Source organism: Eptesicus fuscus, chromosome 6 (genome assembly GCF_027574615.1).
Source record: "Eptesicus fuscus isolate TK198812 chromosome 6, DD_ASM_mEF_20220401, whole genome shotgun sequence".
Lineage (NCBI taxonomy): Eukaryota > Metazoa > Chordata > Mammalia > Chiroptera > Vespertilionidae > Eptesicus > Eptesicus fuscus.
The window spans coordinates 88,049,663-88,066,001 of NC_072478.1; the positions used below are offsets into that span (position 1 = coordinate 88,049,663).

General features: G+C 51.3%; 1 protein-coding gene across 10 annotated transcripts in view; it reads right to left on the reverse strand.

Moving 5' to 3' along the window:
* Nucleotides 1-16,339, reverse strand: part of TNIP1 (TNFAIP3 interacting protein 1) — a 49,528-nt gene that overhangs the window by 10,869 nt on the left and 22,320 nt on the right. For 9 of the 10 annotated variants that reach the window (XM_054718051.1, XM_054718045.1, XM_054718048.1 and 6 more), the window contains 7 exons: nt 15,614-15,781; nt 14,280-14,365; nt 12,558-12,641; nt 10,279-10,470; nt 6,562-6,656; nt 4,582-4,699; nt 1,248-1,337 (listed from right to left, as the gene is read on the reverse strand). In XM_054718051.1, the coding sequence (XP_054574026.1) occupies nt 1,248-1,337; nt 4,582-4,699; nt 6,562-6,656; nt 10,279-10,470; nt 12,558-12,641; nt 14,280-14,365; nt 15,614-15,758 (810 nt within the window). In that variant the 5' untranslated portion in view covers nt 15,759-15,781. The remainder of the gene's footprint in view (nt 1-1,247; nt 1,338-4,581; nt 4,700-6,561; nt 6,657-10,278; nt 10,471-12,557; nt 12,642-14,279; nt 14,366-15,613; nt 15,782-16,339) is intronic. The other variant, XM_028161595.2, reaches the window with a different exon arrangement.

Sequence of the window (16,339 nt, forward strand, 5' to 3'; positions counted from 1 at the left end):
CCGGGACCAAAAATAACCCTACATCACAAATAAAATGATGGGAAAGGGTATCCCAATTTCAGAAACATAAAATAAAAAGTACTCAGAATGAAAGAAATATACATATTAAATATATACATATATATTAAATGAATATACAGTATATACATATATACACATGTACATATCTATGGACATCCTTAAAATTATAGTTAATTTTAAAGGAAAAAATAAATTTGTAATGCAATATGTACAATTTTTTCTGCTATTTTAAAAGCCAGATTATATATTAGTGAGTTACACAGATGAAAACAAGGAATATGTAATGAATTGTTACTAACCGTTAATTATTACTCTAGGAGGTGAGATTCTCAATCTTTTTATAATGAACATTATATTACTTTGCTAATCAGAAAAAATACCTTAGGGCAATACAAGCAGAAAACTAAAATTAGTATGTACACAGGCAAAGGACTAATGGAGGCTGCCTTCCCAGTGTGCTGGGCCAGGGAGGCAGAGAGGCCCAGCACCAGGAGAAGGACGGAGCTCCGCAGAGAGGAGGGGCTCAGAGAACGAAGGGGACTGGGCTCCACCTGGGGGTGGGAGATGGAGGGGGAACAGGCATGAGACAAGGAAATAGCCTCGATCTGGGGATTCTCAGCTGGTTAGAAGCAGTGCCACAAGGCGTGGGATCTCCCTCTATCCTAAACCAGTTCCAAGGTGACCGATGAACCCCAGGCTCCCCATTCCTGAGGCTGAAACTCACCCACCTTATCACAACCTCTTTCCACCATTTAGGGTTTAGTCTTCCTAAATCACCCCTCCCCTGCTAACAATTTTAGGCTGTGCCCAAATGTTTCCTCCTCAGAGTGACCCTTGTGGGCAAGGGGATTGACCAAGAGACAAGATTCCAGGACAGCCCTGGCTGGGTGGCTCAGTTAGTTGGAGTGTCAACTCATACACCAAAAAGTTGCTGGTTCGATTCCTGGTCAGGGCACATGCCTCGGTTGCAGGTTTGATCCCCAGTGGGGGCACGTACAGGAGGCAAACCGTCCATGTTTCTCTTTCACATTGATGTTTTTCTCTCTCTCTCCCTTCCTCTCTCTCTCTCTCAAAATCAATGAAAACATATCCTCAGGTGAAGATTTAAGAAAAGTCCATCAAGTCTATGGGCAGATGGTTCAGTGGTCACCATGGTGACCTAGGACTAGCCAGAGCCAGGGGACAAGGGAGGACCTTTGTCCTGCGGGTCCCAGGAGGCCACCTACCTCTGTGCGCTGCTGCTCCAGCATCTTCACCTTCTTCTCAGCTGCACCCAAGGCTCCCGCCTCTGGGGTCTTACTTGCTGTTGCACTAGCCTGGGGAGAAACACAGAGGGGCCTTTAGCAAAGCCTCAAATAACCATACTCTCACCGATCTAAGGGCCCTCACCTACCCGTGTGTCCCTACCTCTACCCTCCCATCCACCGGGACACTGCTACACATCCCAGCCATGACTAAACCCCCTCGGAAAGTCCACTGAGATCACTATTGCCCCTTCCTGACCCACAGGGGCTCCTAGGTCCTCCTCCCCTGTCCTCCTCCCACATCCATGTCTTTCCCTGCTCAAGCTCTATCTCTAAGGCACTGCCAGCTGCTCTCCCCCTCCTCTATCCCCACGTCAACCCCAAATCCTCTGGCCTGGAAGTAAGAGTTATATATTTTTAAATGTTTTATAAAATAATTATTTTAAAATGTTTTTAGAAAGATACAAAAATAAAGATGTCTATGTCATTAGTACACATACACATACTTTCTAGCTCTGTTCTCTGAGAGAGCCTAAAGCAGTGACACTCCAGTAGCAATGAGCACACCTAAGGCCCCTATCTTGGTTCCTAAATACCATTCTCCAACAAAAAGGAACAGGACTCCTTGGACAAGGGGTTAATTCTAGGGCTGGGGCAGGGAATGGGTTTGGAGCACCTCATGGTGTCAGAAAGTAAAGAAGTGCCAAAAAATAATACCAATAATAATAATAATAATAATAATAATAATAATAATGGCCAGTCAAATGGGCATAGGAGACAACTTGAAAGAGCTTCTCGTAGCCAAGCTGGAACAATGTGAACCATAAAATAAATCATGATAACAATGGATTACAGTCCAAAGAATAAAATTAATATCCTTGAGTCCATAGTGGTAGGAAAATATAGCTGAATAATTAAGTAAATGGGGAGAAGGAACAACTCTTCCTTACATAAGAATTCCAATTAGTGACCATGGAAAAAATGAGGGACATGCAAAACTGTCATGATAATACTACGGCTAACCTAATCACTGCAGTGAGAGTCACCAATGGATACCGAAGCTAGTGAGCAAAAGCATACGAGAAACAGGGCATTTGCACAGCCTCCAAGTTTCTCCTAAAAACAAGTGTTTAATAATTACAGAGAGAAAATTCGTTGCTTTATGCAGAGAAAGCTGACAGACACCCACTTAGCCACATGATCAAGGTTGACAGCAATAAGACACCTGACATGATGCAGTAAGGAGGGTGCGACATCACTCCTGTGATGTTCTTGCCCAAACCCATAACCCCAATCCAAGCATAGGTAAACATCCAACAAACCCAAATTGAGGGACATTCTACAAAATAAATGGCTAGTATAACCCCAAGCTTATGAAAGACAAGACAAGGAACCCTGGGACCTGTCACAGATTGGAGGAGACTAAAGAGTCGTGACAACTAAATACAATGTGGGATCTGGAATCGATCATGGTACAGGAGATCATGAGTGAGAAACTGGTGGGATCTGAAGTCTGCAGTTTAACAGTACTGTGCCCAAGTGCGTTTTCTAGTTTTGATCACTGAACCCTGGATTTGTAGGACTTTAAGGCCTAGGGTGAGCCCTGAGAGCAGAACTTGGGAGGCTCACGTGCCCCCTGCAGGCTAAAGTCTGCAAGCACACCATAGAACAGGGAGTAAAGGGAGCAAGCTGGGAGAACCATCCAGGGACCACCACTTCCCCTGAGAAAGAGATGGGCCTGACCCTAGAAGCCTGCTGCCTCCTGGAGGGGAGCTGTGCTTGGCATTACTGGGGCAGGAGGAAATGGGGGTGACAGGCTCCCAGAGGGTACATTCTTAACCTCCACAAAGAAGAGAGGAGTCAGACTACCTGGCTGCTGGCACCCAATCTACCATTAAAGCCACAGCTAATGGGCACTGCTGACCACGTGCCAAGCACTGCACCTACTCTACAGGCACACCACCGAACCCTCCAACTACCCTCTGAGAGACGTGCTAATATCTCCATTATGCAAGGAGGAAACTGAGGCCGGAGAGGGTATGTAACTTGTCCAAGGGGGCAGCAGCATTCAACCCATATGGGACTCCAGGGCACTGGCTTCACCGCTGCCCATAAGCCCACAGAGCCTTCCCCTGAGCAGGGTGGTAAGACCGTCTGGCCTTCTGGGGAGTTGATATTAAAGAGCTTTGGAAAGTGAAGAGGCCTGCCCACAGAATCCCAAGAACCCAGAGATCAGGAGAGTCCCCAAGTCACTTCCACGAGAGGACAAACAAGGCAGAACCTGACGGGAGGGGCAAATGGAAGCAGAGATGGCCACTTCCCAGTGTGGTTCCCGGCCCCACCTCGGGTCTGCCTGACAGCGAGTGGTGCAGGAAGCTTGGTTAGTGATGCCACATGACCTCTGCAAGGTCATGCTTTCCAGCCTCCAGGCAAGGCTGGGTAATGGAGTAATAGTCCTGGCTCTGCCTACCTTACAGGGGGAAGAGAGATCCGAACAGGACGATGGATTGGATTTTTGAGTCTTAGGTAAACTCTATAGTAAGAAGTAATTAAGTTACTAGGACAATTACATAGGTGTGGGGCTTATTAAAGACAATTGAGGCCTGCTGTGCAGCCATTAAACCCCATTAAAGGGGAAAATGTGTTAGTAAGAAACTGGGACACAGCCCTGCAGCCAGGGGAAAGGCACTGACAGGGCAAGGAACCAGTTCCTGCCTGGGGACTGGACGAGAGCCAGGGATACAGCAGCGGTGGTAGGAAGGGGGCAAGTGGCCAGCCCGGGGGCACTACCAGGCCATGTCCCCCTCTCTCCATGTCAGAGGCTCCCGGGGCAAGCACAGGAGCTTAGCAGAGTCCTCTGAGAAGCCTGCAGGGGGCTAACACCCCGATTCTGCCAGGAATGTCTGAGATGTCATGCTCGGGAGCCACCCTGTAAAGAGTGGGATGTGTTCAGGGAATGTGCTCACACTGAGCCAAGGACTCGACCACCGTCTTTGAGCAATGGAACTGGAGCTATTCAGCCTGGAGAAGAGAGGGCTGCTGGGGGCCACAGAGCCACGGTCCTGGCTGGCAGCCTGCGTGTGTGTTGCAAGGAATGGATGCTCCATGTGGCTGAAGGCAGAATAAGCACTGAGTGGTAGAAGCTCCAGTGAGCTGGACTGTCAGGCCAAGCTAAGGAAAAGCCATCTAACCACTAGAACTTTTGAACAATGGAACTGGCTGAGCAGGAGGCAGTGAGCTCACCACCACTGGAGGTGGCAACGGAGGCTGGCACCGGCAGGCGGGGATGCTGTGGAAGGAGTTTCTGACCACATACCTGCAGCTGTCCAGCTACCCCCTTCTTGCCTGCGCCTTCCATCTTGGGTGAGCCTGGCCGCCCGCAGACGTCTTTGCCGCTGGTCATCAACAACTTCTTGAGCTCCATGTTTTCCTCCCTGGGTCGGAGGCAAACACAGAAGTCACCTTGCTGGCTCTGGGGTAAGGACCTACTTTCATCTGAGTGGCAGCTGAGACCTGGGGTGTAAGCAAGACCCTGAAACCTTTCCTCTGGTGCAACCAAAGGGCATCCTTAAACTCCTGTGGCAATCTGTGGGCTTCCCTGGGAGTCGCCAGTCACCACCGCAGGGTGTCCCCAACTGGGATGCCTGCAGACATGGGATCCTCAGGACGCAGCCAAAACTGCATTAGTAACCCTGGATCACACTCTAGTGATCCTTCCCAATTATCTTCCAGCTTCCAGTGTGGAGCAGGGGGAAAGTCTCAGCGTGATGTCTTGAGCACCTTTCCTGTACTTGCCAGTCTCCCTTGTTAAAAGGGAGATAGCTGCCAGTTGGTGGCTGAGTGGTTGAGCCTCAACTTATGAACCAGGAAGTCACGGTTTGATTCCCTGTCAGGGCACATGCCTGAGTTGTGAGCTCAATCCCCAGTAGGGGGCATGCAGGAGGCAGCCGATTGATGATTCTCATCATTGATGTTTTCTATCTCTCTCTCTCTCTCTCTCTCTCTCTCTCTCTCTCTCTCATCATTGATGTTTTTTATCTCTCTCTTTCTCTCTCTCAAATCAATAAAAATGATTTATTTAGAGAGAGAGAAAGAGAAAGAAAAGAAAAGAAAGAGAAAGAGAGAGCAGGCTTCAGGCTCAGAGCCTTCAGTGGGCAACGGTACTTTGCCAGAATCCAGAACATCCTTTGATTTTCACTACATTTATTGTTGGAATTACCTTTTACTTATTAGAGGGAATGCTGTCTTCCATTTACTTTAGTGAAAGCTTTCTTTATAGTATTTTTTTTTAAGTCAAAACATGATTCAAATTAAAGTAAATTCTTAAGTAAATAACAAGATAGATACAGGACATAATAAAAGTAGTGTGACTGAAATATGAAAAATATTTATGTTCTGTTTGCCCGCTGGGTTTCCATGTAATAATAGAAAAACAGAGAAGTGGCTTTCCCAAGGCCACACAGCTTTGTACACCTGCTCTCTAGTCAGGAGTCTTTCCTGCAGCCTGGGTTTTTGGATCCATGGATGGAGTCATTAGAGCTATGAAACTCCAACTGCTTGGAAGTAAATAAATATATGCAGATTCAAAGTGGCATGGTGGCTCAGTCATTACTATTGCTCTGTCTGGACCTCACATGCCTCTCTCTGGGCCTCAGTCTCTCTCTGCACAATGAGGTAAAGGTTTAGCCCCTGTGACCCCACAGGGCACTTAGTGTTCTGACAGTCAAGATCGGTGTTTCTCAAGTGTGATCCTGGACCAGCCGACATCATAATCCCAGTGGCCCTTAGGAACAAGCAGGTGCCTAGGTCCTGCCTCAGACCCACGGTCTCCGAGTCTTGGTAGAGGAGGGGGTGTGGGAGTGTAAACTGGGGGCCTTGCCTGACCCTCAGTGATCCTGGTGCGTAATTAAGTCCATGACCCACTAGCCCTGATGAGGGAGCCCCAGCTGTTCTCAGGAATACAGAGCAGAACAGAATGATGACCAGCAGGAGGCAGCACAGTCCTGAGCCCTCCTACAACCAGCCAGCAGCTGTTAGCAGGCTAAGCTTAGGCTTAAGTTCCCAAGGAAGAAGTGCACTTTGTACAGACCTTCTTCTCAAGTTCTCCAGGCACTTTATAAATACCCCCCAAGGTACCCAAGAACAAGAGCCAAAGACATCCAAAGCCGGGCTCTGGGCACAGGCCTCAGAGCTCCATAGGCCTCTGAGCCCTCCGCCCAGAAATCAGTGCCATGCACCCGCCCCCTCCTCCTGGCCATCTGACTCCACATCCCTGCTCTGAGGAGCCTGGACTTACCGCAGCCTCTCAGCAGCCTGGTCCCGTTGTTCCAGGCCCTTGTCCAGTTTGGCCTTCAGGGTCTCATTCTCCTTCCGAAGCTGCTCACACAGGGTCTGAAGGGCAGAGGGGTAGATGAGGGCAAGGGAAGGGGAGGGGTGCATTCCTAATCCACGTTGATGTTGGAAGACAGGACAGGGGCTACCAGGTCCTACACATTAGCCCCTTGGCATGGCCTGACACAACCCCCCTCCCAGGACAGCTGAGAGCCAAGCCGCTAGGCCCACCCAAGCTCCTTTAGGCATCCTCATAAAGCCAGCCATGAGGATGCCCAAACAAGAATCAGCCAAAGGGCCTTTTCCTTCCCCAAGGCAGAGAGCTCCATCTCCCCTCCTTCACTGCAGTTCCCACATCCTAGAACACTCTTCCCCACAGGCCTTCCCGATTTTTACTCCTGCTTCAAGTTAGCCTGAACATCACTTCCTCGGAGAAGTCCTCCCTGCCTGATTTCTACATCTCAGTGGGTTAGGTCACCTCCATTATCCTTGCTCACAGCCCCCCGTTCTCAGTACTTGTGACAATGAGAGCTGAAGAGCTATTTTTGTCCTTATTTTCTTAATATCCAACTCCAACCCACCCTCTCTAGTCTGTGAGCAACCTAAGGCCTGGGACCCCTCCCCATTCTCTTGTCCACTGCCAGATCCCAGCCCAGCTCAGGATCTAGCACAGGCTGACACTTAACTCTGTTGAAGGAACAAATGACTGAATGGCCAAACGAATGAACGAACAAGTGAAGATCTGAGACGTAGCGTCCTACAAGCTCAGTCGATTTGGGGAAGCGGACGAGGCTTCCAGGGTGGTCAACTGGCACGTCAGAAGACCGGGTGTCCGGCCAACTCCTCAGGAGCGGCTCAGGCTTCCTTGGCCTCCGCGCCACAGTTCCCTCCCCTACACAACGTGGGTAACTGCACCTTCTCCGCCTCCTTCATAGGGTCCCTCAGAGGACAAACAAGACCGAGAGAGGGCAAGCACCCTGTGAACTGTCAGGCACCTGACAATACCTGACGACTTGTGTTCCCAGAGAGCTGCGAGGTGAGGGCATGTAAGATGGACAGCCAGACTCAGGGCATTACAGATGGGGAAGGGAGGGAGGTGCAGAATAGCAACGGTGCTGTGCCGTGCCGTACTAAGTGCTCAATCTTTAACAAATACTGAGTGAGCACCTAACGGCGCCAGGTGCGTGGCTGGGTGCTCTTCCACTCACTGCATCATCGGAGCCTCACAGTGTTCTCAAAGCGACATAATTCATGTCTATTTTTAAAGTAGGCTAAGGCAGGTGAATTAATTTGCATGAGGTTGCACAGCTGTTAAGAACCACCAGGGGGATTAAACTCCATCTGGCCCTAATCAGGTCTCTCCCCAAACTCCGCCCCCTCCCCTCTTGCTGTGGTCATGTGACTATTTCTGGCCAAGGAAAGGTGAGTGGAAGTGATAAGGGTCCATCCTGGGCTGGCCCATGCACAGTCTCTGGTCTCTCTTCCTGTGGCTGTGGCTGCCTCATAATCCAAAGGGCACAAGATGAAGGGGCCGCTAAGTAACTGTGGAGCAGAACGAGTCCCTGCCACAGGGAATGAGGGAAAACTTTTGTTATCCTGAGGGATTTCAGAGTTGTTTGTTTCCCAGGAGAGACTTGGGAAGGCATCAAAGCCTGGAACTGGGGGTCAGACATCAGAGGTCCGAGGCAGAGAGAACAGAAACTGTGATTGGGTTCCAATGCCTAGCAGAAGCCTTGCGTCATAGCTGGCCTTGAAAATGTGATCGAGTAAACCAAGAAACAAATCAACAAATGAATGAAGAGGAACCGGATTAATTTGCCTCTACCCACAGGCGGGGCAAATACCCAGGATGCCACAGCCCTGGGTGGGGCCTCCAGGGAACAGAACGTCCTGCTCCGGGACACTAAGGGAAGGCTGGACATGGTGTGCTGTCCACCTTTCCAGGCTAGAGGGCTGTTCCCTCCAGGCTTCTGGGGAATTTCCCTGCGCACAAAGCAGCTGGCGGAGATAAGTCGTCACAAAGGTCACAGTCCACTGAAGGGGCTCACAGAGCTCACCTGTGAGTTCCTTAGTTCACACACTCATTCATTCATTTGCTCACTAAATGTGCAGTAAGCACCTATTAAGTGCCAGGCACTGGGATACAGTGAGGAATATGAGAGACACAGTACCTGCCCCTCCTGTGAGGCTTATCTTCCAGCAGGAAGTACAAGGAAAAAAGCCACAAAGCAAAAAAAACCACCTAATACAATAAAACTATTACAAACTATGTTAAGAGCTAAGAAGGAAATAAACAAGGGCCTGATATAAAAAACAACAGAGGTTGACAGGACCCCCTTTGGATGAGGCCCAGTATCGATCCCCACTGCAAAGCCAAAAAATTGATACTGAAAATTATGTCACCCGTGCGATGCACCGGGTTCGCCTCCCCGGAGCTCAGCTTTGACACCTCTAAGCCTTGCTGACATCTGAGAATCTCCCTCAGCCTGGCTTTCAGGCTCCAATCACTCCTCCAGCCTTGCCTCCCTTGTGCCCTCAGTGGAGCCGGATTGGGGGTCCTGCACTCTCCTTGGGGTCCTCTGCTCCCCACATCTCTCCTCACACTGTCTCCAGCCGGGATGCCCTTCTGCTCTTATCAACGTAGGCCCTTCTTGAGGTCACACATGGTAGACTTCTCCCCCATTAACTGGGCACGTGAATGTTTGCTGCCACAAATGAGACCACTGACTGGAGGGGGGCCCGGGAGGGAGGCAGGGGACTTAAAGTTATAGCCCTGTCACTGAGGGGACAGGTGCTCAGGTCCTGAGCAGGTTCCCTAGGAGCCTCAGTTTTGCCATCTGTGAATCCTTCCCTACCCCCAAGCCCTCAAGGCTAAGACCTCCGGCCCAGTATGGAAGTGTGGTTATCATCAAATCCTAATAGTGACCACTTTTTTAGCACTTAAATGTTCTAGACTGGACTTCATTTAATACTCACAGCAATCCCATGAGGCAGGCACTCCCAGCACCATGCTACTGATAGGGGCAGTGAGGGACAGAGAGGATAAGTGACTTGTCCAAGGTCATTCAGCAACAGAGTCCCTACTGGAACCAAGGACCATAGGGCTTCAAGGCCTGGGCTGGCCTAGGAAGTCAATCTGGCTTCGTTCCCACGGCACAGGGAGTTATGAAAGGAAGCCGCCTCCACTGGGGAGATAAGCTGGGATGGTGGTGGAGAGCATGGGCTTTGGAATATGACAGGTTGAGGTTCAAATCCCAAGTGCACCCTCTACCAGCTGCAACCTTAGGCAAAAATAAATAAACAAATAACCTCTCCAGGGCTGTGTCCCCACCTGTGAAGTGGGGATAATGATGGTCCTCTCGCCTTGGTCCCCGCCCTTTCCCCACCTGTCTGTCTGCGAAGAACAAGGCAGGGCTGTTCCCAGCCTGCCCACATCCACGGCCCCCAACCATGAAATCTGCATTGCCCATCCCATATTTCCCAATTTCCTTCCTCTTCCTCACCCCTTCCCACAACTTCCTTACCCTGCTCACCACCTCAAACAAGAAGCCCCAAGCCAGCCCCCAATGGCAACGTCATTCTCAGAAGTCCCAGAGTACCCTGGATTCCCAAGAAGAGCCAGAGGAGGAGGGAGGGGAAGCACACCTGCCCCTCCCAGGTGACCTCCCCCGGCCGGCCTCACCTGCAGGATGGAGGTGCGCTGCTCATTCTTGTGCACCTTGGAGGCCAGCCGGTTGAACTCGAGGGCCATGCGGCCCAGGTGGGTGAAGAGCTGGCTGTGGTCCGGCTCCTCGGCGCACACGCTCAGGGTGGTCTCCAGGCGCTGCAGGTGCAGCATCAGGTTGCTGTCCTCGTGGGGCAGGGGACCCAGCTCCTGGCGAGGAGGAGGGGACCAGGGCCATTACAGATGGGGAAGGGAGGGAGGTGCAGAATAGCAATGGTGCTACCCAGGGTCTGAGTAGGCGCTCATCCTTCCCATTCTCCTTCTGCTTCCCCATTCCTCATGACTCAGTTTCCCCCTCTGCTCCCAGCTCAGCCCAGGGAAATTCTCCAGTTACGCAGGTTCCCTGTCTGGGCTGACTCACAGGGCAGGACCGGGACTCCCAGGCCAGTGGCTGGCTTACCAGCAGTGGAGCCACCTTCCTCCCACGCTCTGGGCCTCCCCGAGTGCCTGGGGGTGGATCGCTCATCTGCTGGGCTTCGGAATCCTCATCTACCAAGTGTGCACACACCCCTTCCCTCCCTCCCAGCTCACAGGGTGCTCAGGAGGGTGAACTGCCACGTGAAGGCAGCAAGCCCGGGAAAGGGTCCCACTCCATGCACAGTACTTCTTCTTTGGCTTAGGGCAGTGGTCGGCAAACTCCTTAGTCAACAGAGCCAAATATCAACAGTACAACGATTGAAATTTCTTTTGAGAGCCTAATTTTTTTAACTTAAACTTCTTCTAACGCCACTTCTTCAAATAGACTCGCCCAGGCCGTAGTATTTTGTGGAAGAGCCACACTCAAGGGGCCAAAGAGCCGCATGTGGCTCGCGAGCTGCAGTTTGCCGACCACGGGCTTAGGGAGTCTTGCTAAGGAAGCCACGCAGAGACCAGAGCTGCCTGACTTTTATGTCTATTGTGTGTTTTCTGGGGAATAGCTGCAGCATTCATCAGCTTCTCAGAGGACCCAAGACTCAAAACAGGTTAAGAATCTTAACTCTAGATATTTCAAAGAATCCAATCCAGTAAAGTACATAAGAAAGGAAGCATACCATGGGCAAGAGAGTCCAATGTCAATAATCAATCAATCTGTCTCTCTCCATCTCTCCTGTGTCTAGAACATTCCTTCCAAAGACAGTGCCTTAGTTATGCCAACACTGTGCCCGAGGATCCAGAGTGGCCCCTTACAGCTAACTGCTACCCTGCCAGTCATCGGAGACCCCACCTTCCCCTGGCGGAGCTCCCACACATCCTATGGCTCCATTCCCAGTGTCCCCTCGGCTCATCCTTCCTGGCCTTGCCCACATTTCCACTCTTCTAGCAGGGTCTCCCCTAAACCCGGATGTTGCAGGACAGTAGAGCTATGGGGAGCCTCAGGGTTCAGGCTGGGAAACTAAGCTACAGGGAACAGGAACTTGCCCAGAGCCGCCCAGTGGCTCAGTGGCAGCGCCAGGACTGGAACTGAGGCTTCCTGATGCTCAGTAAATGCCTGTGCAATACTGTTAGCACTTTATTCTAACAGGAGATAACGCGGCTTCTTGGATTCTGCATTCATCCCCACTGCCTCTCTTCACAAAGAATTTGAGGTGGCAAAAGCTGCTTTATTTAAGGTCCATGAACTGCTTCATCCACTGATCTCCCCAACTAGCCTACAAGCGCCCAGAGGGCAGGGAGGCCATCTTGTCTTGACTCAGCACAGACTAGGCACATGGTGGGGCTAAGGAGGAACTTAATGAGATAATGTGACTGGTCCAAGGTCATAGGGCAAATATTTTCAGAGCAGGGGGTTCTTGCTGCCTCCACCAGCTTCTCAGAGTCCTCAGAGACAGAGCAGGGGAAGGGCACAGAAGTTCCCAGGAGACAAAACTCAGAACCTTTCTAACACTCAGCCTGCACAAAAGGGAAAACTACCTGCCTAAGCTGCTCTGGGTCTCCCGGACCCTTTCTGTTCCACCCGGGTAGGAGCCCACTGGCCCAGAGGCTGAGTCATAGTGTGTGGAGGTGCCCGGCATTCATGGAGACCAGCAGGGCTGGTGATGTGCCCAGGCTTTCACAATGATCAGCCGCCTGTGTGACCCAAGTAGGGGAAGTCACCAGCAAGGGATTTGCATGTTCGAGAAGCATCCCCTCCTCCGGCCCCCCATGGGTCCCCAATTGACTCCAGGGTGCCCAAGGGACCCTGTGCCTCTGACCCAGGGCCAGGTGACTGAAACAGAGAGGAGATATGGGATGTGCCCAGGGACCTGCCATCCACTCACCATCATGTTTCTGGTTTGGCCGCCGCTCTCTGGTGGAGAATTCTGCTCCTCGGTGGGAACCACTTCAAATTCAGAGGAAGTGCCCTGTGCAGAAAGGGAGTTACAGGCCTGAGAATAAAAATCCCTCAACCCACAGCTGACAGCAGCAGGGAGTGGCAGGGAATGGAAGGACAAAAATCTCTTCTCACATCCAGTTCATCCCGGCAGCCCCTCCGTGCAGAACTTAGCTCCCCGGGCGGTTACACATCAGCTCATGTGCGACCATGAAGCAGGATCCCAACAAGTCTGCCCACAACCCACTCACTGTGAGGTCTGAGCTTACAGGCCCTCTGCGACCAGTTTCCTCATCCGTAAAACAGGAATATTGGACGAGCTGACCTTGAACCACCAGAACTTCAGGGTCTTTTCTTTATTAAACTTGTACTTTTAAACTCTCTCCCACCAGAGACTTAAAATGTTTTCATGAACTCCATTATGGTGAGAGCGTTATATCCCCTTTGGCCAGATGAGGAAACTGAAGGTATTTTTTAGCTAATACAAAAAGGAGGGGCTGAACCCAAGGCCTGCAAAACCAATGATCCTACTACGGCCTCGGAGCTGTCTCCCAGGTCCAGGTGTCCCCTGACTGTTCGGCTGGAGGACAGACAGCAGTCAGCGTGGCCACACGGAGGTGGTCCTGTGCCAGCCTTACCAAACCAGCCCCAGAAATCCCGATATCCCGATTCTCTCTCTCTCTTTCTTCCTCCCTCCTTCCCTTCGCCCCTCTCTCCCTAAAAAAAAAAAAAAAAAAAAAAAATCAATGGGAAAAATATCCTCGGGTGAGGATTAACAACAAAAAAGACTCCCAGTTATGAGTAGTGAAATCTGAGTCTGAACTGTGGTGCTTTATGAATGGGGTCAGGAATCTGTTACATAACATGAAAATTAAAATTTCAAAGACATTGCTATTAAAAAAAAAAAAAAAAAAAGACTCCCAGCCTTTTTCTCATCTCTCAGCCACTCCAAGTGGAATGTACTGGTTGTGCAACCAACAGATAGGCCAATGGTCCCTCTGAACTAGCAACTGGCTCTGGGATTGCTGTTAAACCTGGTCTGCAAAGTCCACTGCAGCCTTCCCCCGGAAAGGGCAGATGGATGGGAATGGACGGGAGGATCTCCACTCGCAGCTTCTGTCTCTGCTCTGAGCCTCGTGGCCACCAGGAAGCCAGCTCTGAATCTTGGCCCTGTCCTAAAAAACTCATGTTCCCCTCTGTTTTCCCCGCGGTCTGCGTGACCTTGGAAAATGCTCTTCTCACTTTGGACCTGATCTGTAGGATAAAGATGCTAAACGATACGATCACTTGAGTCTCTTCTAGTCCTAGGACACAAAGCAAAACGTCTCGAGGCGACTCCTCAGCCCCTCTGGGAATGAGCTCTATGTCACACCCACCCGCTTTCCTAGCACTGTGCAGTCGATAGATACATGCTTCACATTATGCGACTTAGTATAAGGGAGGAACTCCTTGTGCATAGCAGGGTCTTCCTGGTAAGTTTTAATTGTGACTTTCATTTAAAGATGGGGAAACCGAGACCCCGAGAGATTGAGATCGGCCTGCCCAACATCTCCCAGCGAGTCAGAACCTAGGCTTCTAGACGCCAACCCTCTCTCTTCATGTCCTTGTATCGGCCCAAGGAACCTCGAAGTCCAGGCAGCTTTCAGCCAGGACTCCAAACACAACTTACACTGGATGGAGGTTTTTGGACTGGCTCTGGCTTGTCACTGGGGGGTGCAGGGTCCGCAGCGGGTGCTGGGACATTTGCATCCTTTCCTGGAGAATGGAGAAAACATAGATGAGCAGTAGGGAAAGGGGAAAGCCCAGATACCGCCCCCTCCAGGACAGTCCTGGCCAGAAGACATCCCGAGTTCCCTCCATGAGTCTGGGAAAATGGGAGGTGGTCCCACCAGGCCCAGGGACCGGCCCTGGAATGGCGGGGACAGAACTTGGGCAGAGAGACCATCTTCCCTGGACTTGCTGGCCACTGCTTTTTGCTACCCTGGACCTGCCTCAGTAATGACAGGATGACAATTAACAAGTAACAAAGCATTTTTTTTATTTATTATCTCAGCCAATTCTCATGGCAGCTCCAAATTCCCATTTTAAAGGTAAGGAAACTGAGGCATGAAAAAGTCACGGAGCCAGTGACTGAAAAACCAGGACTTACACTTGGCTCCCCACCCCCCGACCTTCTGGGGCTCCAGCATAGGGAGTCCCTTGAGGGTAGCTGCACATCTCACACTGGGGATGGACCCGGCACCGATCTGGGACTCGGCAAACATTGCTGAAAGGACACGTGGAGACTGGAAACACCCACTGATGGAGCACAGTGGACTCTAAGGTCATCACTTTCCTCCATGTGTCCATTCAACCAATGTAACCATCAGCCAAATGGAAGGCTGGCACGCTGGGCTGGGCTGGCGCTGTAGGTGGGGCTGCAGCGGGAGGCCTCTGAGCCCCACAGGTGGAGACCTTCCCCCTGCGGACCCAGAGACATGCCAGAGGAATGCATGGTGACCACATGCAGGACTTTAACCTTTAGTCGCAGTCAGCACTTTCCAGCAATAGGTAACATACATAACCTTACATCTGAAATACACTGCAGCAGGCTAACAGGCAAGGCCAGGTTCTCCATGGGCCTCAGCTTCCCCAGCTTTAAAATGGAAGGAGAGGGGCCAGACCAGACAGCTACTGACTCACGTGCCAACTCTGAGTGACGTGAAGTAGATGCCTGGCGTGCTCGGCCTGGTACATAATAGCTGCTCATTAAATATTTGCTGAATACTATGCTGATCTTTATCTGATAAAGATCTCGAGGCCATATCTCGGGTACAGTGGATTGCTGTGACCCATAACTGATGTCTGCCAGGGCCTCGGGAGTGTGGAGTCCCATCCAAAACATGACCGGAAGGATGGCCTGTGGCCCAAGGGAAAGTGAAGGAGATGTGGACTTGTAAACAGGAAGGGGTCCACTGTTGAGGGTTTTGGGAGCTGGGAGTACAAGGAAAGGCAGAGGACAACCTGGTGCCCTTGGACCTGTGAGCTCAGGCAGGTGGTCGAAGGAAGTCAAAGTGGGAGACGGTGGTGGGAGCGGCTGCCTGTCCTGGACCAGCTCACTGTCCTGGACCAGCGCTTCTGCCTTCTGCCGCAGCCTGGATGCTTCCATCTGGGACTCTTCCAAAAGCTCCCCTGGAAAGAGCGGGGAAAGGAGGAGCAAAAGGAATTACTCAGCACTGTACGCAGGTTCTCCCCACCCTGTGCCCCTAAGCCTGCTTCGGCCTGGCTTTGGATGCTCCAGGCCTTGAACTTTACTGCTACCATTGCCTTGTGGGTTGAGTGGGACGAACATCATTCCAGCCCACAACCAGAAACAGGCCCTAAGGAAGAGGGCCCTGCAATCAGGGAAGGAGGAGGAGAATCTAGGACAAACTCCTGGCCCCATCTCGCCACAGCTGGCCGGGACTCCACAGAAAGCCAGGGCTCTCTTAAAGCTACCATCATGGCACCCAGGGCCCACCCACGGCCTGCATCCACAGTCAGGGGCAGTCTTAAGGGACGAGCCCCTTGATAATGCCAACCACCCTCCGGGCCTCAGCTTTCCTTCTCCCACAAGTGGAGAAGCGGCAACTCTACTCCTCGTTCCCCAATCTGCCATTCCAAGCAGCGGTCTGTGAAGCAAGGAGGAAGCATTTGGAAAACTGGGGGACTGAGCTCGCCCCCAAAGCTTAAGGCCAGAGAAGGTGGCAG